The sequence below is a fragment of the Cebus imitator genome, unplaced genomic scaffold (assembly GCF_001604975.1).
Source record: "Cebus imitator isolate Cc_AM_T3 unplaced genomic scaffold, Cebus_imitator-1.0 Scaffold524, whole genome shotgun sequence".
Taxonomy (NCBI): domain Eukaryota; kingdom Metazoa; phylum Chordata; class Mammalia; order Primates; family Cebidae; genus Cebus; species Cebus imitator.
In genome coordinates, this window is record NW_016107839.1 from 223,927 (window position 1) to 234,527 (window position 10,601).

Sequence of the window (10,601 nt, forward strand, 5' to 3'; positions counted from 1 at the left end):
AAAAAAAAAAAAAAAAAAAACCACATCGAATTTTTAATGGGAAGAAAAGTAACAGAAAAAGTGAGGCGGGGAGGAGAGTGTGTTCGGTGCCGTGCGGCCGTGGCATGAGAAGTGCAGCCAGCCAGGGCCGGACTCCACGCTTAGGGGAGGGTAAGCGCTGGGCACACTGGCTGAGGGTGCCTCGGGCCTGGGAGGAGGTGGTGCTGCAGGCCCAGGCCGAGGCCAGACCCAGGGATGCCCAGGCTCCTGCTGGCTGCACCCTGCCCGAGGCCAGGCGCTGCAGGGTCCTTCCGTGGAAGGGACGGCCTGGGGGAACACGGGCACCCATGCTTACACGGAAGATTCGGCAGGTCCCTGGGTCTGGTGCAGAGATGCATTTATTTCCAGTATATTTTCACATAACAAAATCCCAACAAGGCCTTGAGGGGCCACACCGCCGGGAGGGGGGTGGATGGCAGGAAGCGGGGCAGGCCTGCCAGGGGGCACTTGGTCTACATCAGCACAGCCAAACACAGCTGTGAGGCTGGGGAAGGGGAGCCCCTTGGCAGGAAATCGGTGGGGGGCAGGACCTGAAGGCCCAAAGCATGGACATGGGACCTGTGGGTGCTCCATCCTGGCTGCCATCCCCCCGAAACCACAGCCGCCTCCGGGCACCCAGCAGCATTCCACACCAACAAGGGGACCGGCCCACGGCTTGGGAGGCCCAGGGCAGCGGTGTCCCACGGCAACAGTGTCCCGGGGTGAACGGTGGTAAGGGGCAGCAGCCGGGAGTGTCCCCAAAGTCGTTGCCAGAGAGTGCAGGAAATGATGAAGGAAAAGTTTTTTTTGGCCCAACCATTATGAACGGTGCTGTGGAAATACCCTGTGGAGGGTGGAGGCATTTCTGGGGGAGTCGGGGGGACACGGGGAGAAGACAATCAAATCTTGGCTGCTGCCAGACCCCTCCATAAGGCACAGATTTGACGGGTCCCCTCTCCTCATAAGAGGCCACCCCAGGCCAGGCGCGGTGGCTCACACTTATTATTCCAACACTTTGGGAAGCAGAGGTGTGCGGGTCACCTCAGGTCAGGAGTGTGACCACCATGGCGAAACCCCGGCTCTACCGAAAACACAAAAATTAGCCGGGGGTGGTGGCGCACCCCTGTAACCCCAGCTACTCCGGAGATGAGGCAGGAGGACCACTCCCACCTGGGAGGCGGAGGCTGCAGTGAGCCGAGATCGTGCCACTGCACTCCAGCCAGGACAAGAGTGAGACTCCCTCTCACAAGAGAAAAAAAAAAAAGGCCGCTCCTGCAGGGTTGGGGCTGCTGGGAAGGCGGCCCTCTGCAGTTTGCTGGCTTTGGGGAGTGGCCGTGCTCCCGGCTTGGCTTGGGGGTGCGGACAAAGGGCTTGCCCGAGGTCCCTGGTTCAGGGGCAGGCAGGGTGGCCCGAGGCTACCCTGGACCAGAAGCTGCCCAGGTACGGGGAGTGTGGGGAGGGGTGAGACTGGAGCGCAGGGATCGGGGGATGCTGGCACGGCCCTCCTTCGCTGTGGGGACCGGGAGCTGCCCGCGAGGCCTCTTCTTGGTTTGGGCCAAGGGCGTCCGCTCTGGTGACGGGTGGGTGGCTCGTGCAACACAGTCCCCCGTAAGACCTCCTCCAGCCTCGGCACCAGCAGCTCCGGGAGAGTGGGAGGGCAGCCAGCCCGCTGCCATCTGTCCCCTGGAGTCTGGCTGCTCAGGCCTGGAGACCTGAAGACAAGGCCGTGGTGGTCATGCAGCAGACCGCAAGGTGACCACACGATGCCGGGAGCAAGAGGGTGTCCTGTGGACGGCAGAGGCCGGAGGCCGCTGGGCAGTGCTTGTGAGAAACTCCGCTCTCGGATGAGACGAACATGGGTTCTGTGGTCCCGGCAGGAGGGGCGTGGTCCATGGCCACCATTGGCTTCCACCCTCCCGGAGAGGAGGACAGGCCCCAAGCACTCCCAGCCTTTGGGAGCGAGGGCAGTGGCAGGAGTGAAGGGGAGGAGGTGGTGGCAGTGGCAACTCACCCTAAGGCCACTGGCCGCCGCCCGGGTAGCTGGGCACAGTGGGGTACTCGGGCAGGCTGCTGCCTGAGAAGTTATTGTACTGGGCCTCCCTTGATGGTGGGTTCCGCCACGTGCCTGTGCTCCACTCCGTCTGTGCCTTCTGGAAGCTTCCACCAGCTCCTCGGTAGATCCTGTGCACCTGCAGAGACGGAGGGCAGGGAGGCAGAGAACAGAAACTGAGCACGGGGCTCATGCCTCTAATCCCAGCACTTTGAGAGCCCGAGGCGGGCAGACTGCCTGAGTTCCTGAGTTCAAGACCAGCCTGAAACCTGATCTCTATTAAGATACAAAAAATCAGCTGGGCGTGGTGGTGCGCACTTGTCACCTCAGCTCCTCAGGAGGCTGAGGTGGGAGAATCGCTTGAACCTTGGAGGTGGAAGCTGCAATGAGCCAAGGCTGTGCCACCACACGCCAGCCTGGGTGACGGAGTGAGACTATCTCCAAAACAAACAAACATAATTGGTGTTTGGCTGTAACTGGACATTTCTGTTATCGGCCCAGCTGAACACCTGTGCGGTCTCTGATGGACCCTGCGACCGCGAACCTGCACGGCCCCGCCCTCACGGACAAGAGGCTCCAGCCCCGGCTGCTCCTGCACATGGGGTTCACAGGCAGCCCCTGCCTCCCTCTGGGGTATGCAATCCCGGCATGAGGGAGCACGGGCCTGGCCCCACAGGAACCCGGGCGCTGGGAGTGTCCCCCAGCTCACCGCTGCGGGTGAAGTGCGTCCTGCATGACACCACGAGGAGAGGGCCCAGCTCCCCGACATTCACCATCTGGGACAGCCAGGTGACGAGTTCATGGAGAAGGCATAAGGGGTGAACGTCCCAAAGCTGAGGACTCACCTTCATGATGGCGATGGCCATCATGGCCGCCGACACGGAGAACATGATGGCTGGAAGCAGCATGACCACAGAAGCGCCCACACTGGTCTCGAAGAACCCAATCGCTGACAGCCAGCCACTGCAAGAGACAAGAGTGTGTGGGTGCCTATGCACATACACCAGATGGGGGCCCATGGTCCTGCCTATGTAAATAGCTCTGACCAATCAAGGAGTGGACAGCTCATACAGCGACCACTGAGTCGCCAACAAACACAAAGTGACGCTGAGAGCCACCAACTTCGACGTGTGAACAAGGCTTATTCCACCACGATCTCAGCAGCAAGCGGCCCGTGCAGGGGGAAGGAGAGACCAGGGCTTCCCCATTCGTTTCCCGCGGTCAGTCCAGCGGACACCAGCCATGGAAGGACTCAAAAGCTCATTCCCATTGTCCTATAGTGCCTGTTGCTAAGAACCTCCCCTACAGCACCGGCTTCTAATGAGAAACTGCTGAAATCCCACCAGATGGGGCACTGAGGAGCCACTAAAAACAGGAGGGAGGCCGGTGCTGGGGTCACGCCTGCCTCTAATCCCAGCACTTTGGGAGGCCAAGGTGGACGGGTCACCTGAGGTCAGGAGATCGAAACTAGCCTGGCCATGCTAAAACCCCGTTTTTTTTTTGTTTGTTTGTTTTGTTTTTTTTTAATTCCGTGTATGTGTGTATAAAATGCCAGTTAAGAATACCAGCTTCGGCTGGGCGCCGTGGCTCACACCTGTAATCCCAGCACTTTGGGAGGCCAAGGTGGACGGGTCACCTGAGGTCAGGAGATCGAAACTAGCCTGGCCATGCTAAAACCCCGTTTTTTTTTTGTTTGTTTGTTTTGTTTTTTTTTAATTCCGTGTATGTGTGTATAAAATGCCAGTTAAGAATACCAGCTTCGGCTGGGCGCCGTGGCTCACACCTGTAATCCCAGCACTTTGGGAGGTCGAGGCAGGTGGATCACTTGAGGCCAGGAGCTGGAGACCAGGCTGGCCACCATGGTGAGACCCCGTCTCTACTAAAAATACAAAAATTAGCCAGGCATGGGGCACATGCCCATAATCCCAGCTGCTGGGGAGGCTGAGGCAGGACAATCACTTGAACCCGGGAGGCGGAGGCTGCAGTGAGCCGAAATCACACCATTACACTACAGCCTGGGCAACAGAGCAAGACTCTTGTCTCAAAATAAAAGAAAAAAACACACACACAAAAGAAAGCACTGCTTTGCTCAGCCTCCAGCGGGACATGGCGAAGGCTGGCCCACCTGGGTCCCTACGCTCAGGGCCAGCTTCTGGGCATGCACTTGCCTCTGAGACCTGGGAGGTAGAAAGCACAGTCATCTTGAGATTTTTGTCTAAATAGGTGATAAAACCACAGGGTTTAAAATTCAGGGAACTGCCGGTCGCGGTGGCTCACGCCTGTAATCCTAGCACTTTGGGAGGCCGAGGTGGGTGGATCACCTGAGGTCAGGAGTTCAAGACCAGCCTGGCCATCATGGTGAAACCCCATGTTTAAAAAAATAAAATAAAATAATTTTAAAAAATAAAACAAAATTCAGGGAGCTGAAAGACACGCCACCCTGTCTCTCCCAGCACACGGCAACCGGCAGGACACACACGCTCCGGAGGTGTCCGGGGAGCTTATGCAGACAGGTCTGTGTACCCACTGTGTGACACGCACGCACACGCCAGGCAGTGAGCCCAGCGCTGCTGCCTGCAAGATCCCGGCCCGCCCCAGGCTGGCGAGCTCGGCGCTCCACAGCGGGCAGCACAGGCTGCATGGGCTTTGGGTCATGCCTTTCTCTCTCTCTTTTTTTTTTAAGACGGAGTTTTGCTCGTCGCCCAGGCTGGAGTGCAATGACACGATCTCGGCTCACTGCAACCTCCACCTCCTGGGTTCAAGGGATTCTCCTGCCTCAGCCTCCCAAGTAGCTGGGATTACGGGCACGCGCCACCACGCCTGGCTAACTTTGTACTTTTAGTAGAGATGGGGTTTCTCCATGTTGGTCAGGCTGGTCTCAAACTTCCGAACTCAGGTGATCCAACTGCCTCAGCCTCGCAAACTGCTGGGATGACAGGCGTGAGCGACCGCACCCGGCCTCTTTTGTTTTTGGAGAGACAGGGTCTCCCTGTGTTGACCAGACTGGTCTGAACTCCCGGCCTCAAGCAGTGATCCTCCTGCCTTGGCCTCCCAAAGCGCTGGGACTACAGGCGTCAGCCACTGTGCCTGGCCTCTTTCCTTTTCCAAAAAAATCGACCTGTTTGGGGATTTTAGATTTACGCAAAGCGGCAAACGCACGTGGGGCTGGCTCCTGCTTCCCCGCCAGCTTCCCGCTCGCCAGTGTCTCCAGCCCCACCTGCAAGTGTCAGGACTAGGGAGGCGCCGGGCAAAACGTCACCCAGGCTGCGCGCTCTGCTCAGAGGCCGCAGCGCCTGCCGACCTCTGCTTCCTGGCAGGGTCCACCAGGGCCCCTTCTGCACCAGGTCCTCTGTGCACGTGTGGCCCCGACTGTCTACGCAGCTAGGCCGTGCTGGGGGTCGTTTATCTGGAGGCTCCAGACCTGGCTCATGGCCCTGGGGGTGCGTCACCCCTGGGGAGGGGGCACTGGAGAAGCCACCCGAGGCAGGGGGTGTGGCTGTCCCCTCGCGCCCCACAGCAGCGCACTGAGTGTGGGACCTCGTTAAGCCAACAGTGGACGTGAGGTCGCCGCACACGGTGATTTGATTTCTCCCATTGTGAGCAGGCGGGCTCTCCTCTAAGACCACTCAGTTTCTTTCCTGAGAGCATCCACCTTCTGTCCAACTCGGGCAGGGACTGCAGGCTCCAGCCTCTCCCGTGACCTGCGGGAGATGACCCCTGACACCCACGACGGGAGCCGAGTTGCTGCTGCTGCACCTGCATGAGGGCCAAGGGCCGAGGGGGCAGGGAGGCCTCTGAGGGTCACATGGGTGCTCACCGCATGCCGGGACCTCAGGACCACCCAGCCTGGGCACAGGCCCGCCACCCGGCTTAGTCTGGGGAACTTGGGGAGGCAGGAGGCACCGGCACCCAGGGCAGGGCCAGTGTGAGCCGAGCCGGCACTGGGGAGCTCAGGGGGACTTGGAGGATGCCGGGCAGGGCCCTGACCTGCAGCATGGCCTCTGGAGATGGGAACGCACCCCACAGGCTGGCAGAGCTGGGAGCCCTGGGGACATCCTGATTATGACCCTGACTCAGATTCCTGGGGCAGCACCACTCAGGCTCTTGGGGTGGCGGGTAATAGCCTCAGTGGCCCAGCCGGTGCAGGAGAGACGCCTGCAGGTCGAGGGCCCCTGAAGGGAGAGGAGACACCTTCTCCGGGTTCTGATTTGTGCAGCGGCGAGAGAGGGCTGCGGTCCCATGGGGCAGGCGCCCCCAAACAGCAGCTCGCTAACGGGAGCCCAGGAAACCGAAGGCGCCCGCGGCTCTGTGATCAGCGTCACCCGGGAGGAGCTCCCACCTCACTATGGACCAGGGAGTCACGCTGGGAATGAGGGCGGGGGCAGCCACTCTTACCAACTGTGGATTCCAAATCATTCCAAAACAAAAAGCCTATTTAAAAGGCCAGCAATTTAAGACGCACACATGAACGCTTCTGGGCGCCTGGCAGAACTCAGAGAACTACCGTCACTGTATTCTCTACGCTGACGTCAGCGTCTCAGGCGTGACAACAGCCCAGGCTGTGAGTGCGTTTTTACGTATTTTTCGCGTCTTCCTCCTCAGTGCTCCCAGACCCTGGACGGGGGCAAGATCGAAACATGGGAGGCAAGCCTGGCTGGGCGCCGGTGAGGATGCGGGCACTGTGGGGCAGGCGTGGAGCCCTCCCTGGGAGAGCAGCAGCAGGCTCCTGCGGCCGCCGGGGTTCCCAGCAGGCCCATGACCCTGCAGCAGAGCGACGTCACATCCTCCACGCCCGTCAGGGAGAGGCTTACCACGCGCCCCAGCCCGAGAAGCCGATCGCTTGGATGACGGTCAGGACAAACTGGGCTCCGAAGACGAAGAAGAACGCCATGAAGTTAAAGGAGCTGTCGGCTCTGGGGAGGGACAGAAAACACAATGGTTACCGCGGCCCTGGCTTCGCCCAGACGCACCCGCAGAGGAACGTGCAGGCCAGAGACGGCAAGAACGGAGGCTCTATTTTATTCCTTTGTTTGTTGTTTTGTTTAGTCTGGTTTAAAGACGGGGTTTCACCGTATTGGTCAGGCTGGTCTCAAACTGCTAACCTCCTAATCCGCCCACCTCAGCCTTCCAAAGTGCTGGGATTACAGGCGTGAGCCACCGCGCCTGGCTCCTCTGTTTCTTTTTTTTTCTGTGCAGAAAGAGTCTCACTCCATCACCCAGGGTGGAGTGCGGTGTTGAGATCTCGGCTCACTGCAACTTCCGCTGGGATTACAGGCGCCCGCCACCACACCTGCCTGATTTTTGTATTTTTAGTAGAGACGAGGTTTCGCCACGTTGGCCAGGCTAGTCTTGAACTGCTGACCTCAGGTGATCCCCCCACCTCGGCCTCCCAAAGTGCTGGGATGCTAGAAGGACAAGCGTGAGCCTGGCATTTTTTTTTTTGAGATAGAGTTTCACGCTCATCTCCCAGGCTGGAGTGCAGTGGTGCGATCTCGGCTCACCGCAAACCCCCCCTCCAGGATTCAAGTGATTCTCCTGCCGCAGCCTCCCGAGTAGCTGGGATTACAGGTGCCTGCCACCATGCCTGGTTAATTTTTTTATTTTTAGTAGAGATGGGGTTTCACCACGTTGACCAGGCTGCTCTCAAACTCCTGACCTTGTGAAACCCACGCCACGGCCTCCTAAAGTGCTGGGATTACAGGTGTGAGCCGCCGCACCCAGCCAAAATTACTAAAAAGCAAAACAAAACAGGCAGTAGTTGGTTCTGGCTTGTGGGCCGTCGTTTGCCACCCTGGATGTGAACCGCCCTTCACACTGGGCAGAGAAGGGGCAGGTCCTGACAGCTGGGCCGGGACCGGGGTGTGGATTGGACCAGTTCCCTCCGCGCGTGGCAGCCCAGCAGCTCTGCTCACCGGAAGGCTTTGTAGACGGGCCGGAACCAGCACACGTAGCTGCAGGGCGTGAACAGGAGCAGCCACACGATGGCCAGGCCGAAGTTGGACGCCGGGCCTCCGGCGATCAGCCAGGCTAGGCAGGCGATGAGGTTGACGCCAAGGGTGGCGCAGTAAACTGCGAGAGAGCGCGAGGAAGGGCGAGTCAGGTGCGGGAGGGCGCGGCCGCGGGAAGGCACGCTGCTCAGCTACGGGACTCTGGCATCTGCTGTCCGCCTCCCCAGCCTGGTGACCCACGTCGAGGATGGACACCGGGGCCCGAGGCCTGCACAGCGGCCTCGGTCACCACCGGGCCCAGAGACCCCGCCAGGCTGTCCCTGCCCGAATGGCGCTCCCTCCCTACCCCTCTCCCCCGGGCAGCCCTGCCTCGGCCTCCCGCCCTGCACCGCTCACACATCCACAGCCGGTAGATCCGCTTCACCAGGACCTGGTGCTCCACTGGGATCTCGTCGGAGAAGTTCTGGTAGAAGCAGGGCTTCACGGGGATGAACCCGGGCAGCGGCGGGAAGTTGTTCTCCTTTTCTGTCGGGACAGAGAACCCAGACACAATGGGATTTTGTCTCTCTCTTTTTTTTTTTTAAGACAGAGGGGCCGGGCGCGGTGGCTCACGTCTGTAATCCAAGCACTTTGGAGGCCAAGGCGGGCGGATCACCTGAGGTCGGGAGTTCAAGACCAGCCTGACCAACATGGTGAAACCCTGTCTTTAAAAAAAATAAAAAATAAGAAGAGTCTTGCTCTGTCACCCAGGCTGGAGTGCAATGGCCCGATCTTGGCTCACTGCAACCTCCACTTCCCAAGTTTAGGCAATTCTCTGCCTCAGCTCCTGAGCAGCTGTGACTACAGGGGTCCACCACCATGCCCAGGTCATTTTTGTCTTTTTAGCAGACACAGGGTTTCACCATCTTGGCCAGACTGGTCGTCTTCTTCTTTTTTTCTTTTTTTTTCAAGATGGGGTTTCACCGTGTTGGTCAGGCTGATCTTGAACTCCCGACCTCAGGTGATCCGCCCGCCTTGGCCTCCAAAGCGCTTGGATTACAGGCGTGAGGCACCACGCCCGGCTCAGACTGGTCTTGAACTCCTGACCTCATGATCCACCCACCTCAGCCTCCCAAAGTGCTGGGATGACAGGCGTGAGCCACCATGCCTGGCCCCAGATTTTGTCTCTTGAAGGTGGCCCGACCTCGTCCATGAGATGCACGGCTGTGTCGCCTCTCATGGCAGAAGGGACTCTGCAGCTGGGATTGAGAGAAGGACCCTGAGGCAGGAGAGGAGCCAGATGATCTGGGGCCCAGTGTTCTCACAGCAGCCTCACGAGAGGCGGCGGGAGGGTGGGACTCAGAGAGAGCCTGGAAGTGGCTGCACTGGGGCTGTGAAGGAGGATGGGGCCCCGAGCCAAGGAATGCAGGCACCTCTGGACGCTGGGAAAGGTGGGAACCGGATTCTCACCTGGAGCCCCCAGGAGGACCCAGCCCTGTCTACAGCTTGATTTTAGGATTCCTGGTCTCCAAACTGTCAGGTAACAGATTTCCTTGTTTTAAGAAACTAAGTTTATCAAATTGTTTTAAATTTAGGCGCCACCCTTTATGGGGGGTCACGCCCATCTCCGCAGCCCTCCGTGTTTAGCCTGGGTGTGGCCACAGCAGGCTGGGTTTGGCGTCATTCTTTACAGCAGGCAGGGGAGGCCAACAGGCGTGCTCGGTGGGCCAAGTCCACAGGCTGCAGGGAGGTTGTGGCCAGGGGACGCTTCTGTTCCTAGTGGCTGGGGTGACAAAGCGCCACCAACGGGAAGGCTTAGGCAGCAACAACTGCCCGCTGGGGGTTCCACCTGTGATCCCAGCACTCGGGGAAGCCGAGGCAGGAGGGCTGCAGGAGCCCAGGAGCTCCACATCAGCCCGGGCCACCTAGTGAGACCCCAACCCTACAAAAAATACAAAAATGAGCCAGGCGTGGTGCGTGCCTGTGGTCCCAGCTTCTCAGAAGGCTGAGGCGGGAGGATTGCTTGAATCCGGGAGGTTAAGGCCGCAGTGAGCTATGGTCACACTACTGAGCCACACCCTGTCTCAAAACAAAACAAACACGAAAGTAACACAACAGAAACATATCTGCTAACAATCCTGGAGCCAGAAATCGGAGATCAAGGTGTCTTGGGGCCGCACTTCCTCTGGAGGCTCAGCGAAGGAGCTTTCCTGCCTCTCCCAGCTTCTGGGGCTCATGGCCGCATACCTCCCCCCTCTGCTTCCATCTCCATGACCCCTCCTGTCTCTTCATCTCTTTCATTTTTTTGAGACGGAGGTTCGCTCTGTCACCCAGGCTGGAGTGCAGTGGCACAATCTCAGCTCACCACAACCTCCGCCTCCTGGGTTCAAGCGTTCTCCTGCCTCAGCCTCCTGAGTCGCTGGACGACAGGCGTGCACCACCATGCCCCACTAATTTTTGTATTTTTAGTAGAAATGGGGTTTCACCATGTTGGTCAGGCTGCTTTCGACCTCCTAACCTTGTGATTCACCTGCCTCAGCCTCCCAAAGTGCTGGGATTACAGGCGTGAGCCACTGCGCCTGACCCATTTTTTTTTTTTTTTTTTT

General features: G+C 59.0%; 1 protein-coding gene across 1 annotated transcript in view; it reads right to left on the bottom strand.

The window, feature by feature from the left end:
* Positions 1-1,237: 1,237 nt before the first annotated feature.
* Positions 1,238-10,601, bottom strand: part of SCAMP4 (secretory carrier membrane protein 4) — a 20,941-nt gene continuing 11,577 nt past the window's right edge. Inside the window, exons 3-7 of the mRNA XM_017514514.2 lie at positions 8,413-8,541; positions 7,981-8,137; positions 6,880-6,981; positions 2,914-3,031; positions 1,238-2,207 (exon numbers count right to left, since the gene is read on the bottom strand). Coding sequence (XP_017370003.1) covers positions 2,031-2,207; positions 2,914-3,031; positions 6,880-6,981; positions 7,981-8,137; positions 8,413-8,541 — 683 coding nt within the window. The 3' untranslated portion in view covers positions 1,238-2,030. The remainder of the gene's footprint in view (positions 2,208-2,913; positions 3,032-6,879; positions 6,982-7,980; positions 8,138-8,412; positions 8,542-10,601) is intronic.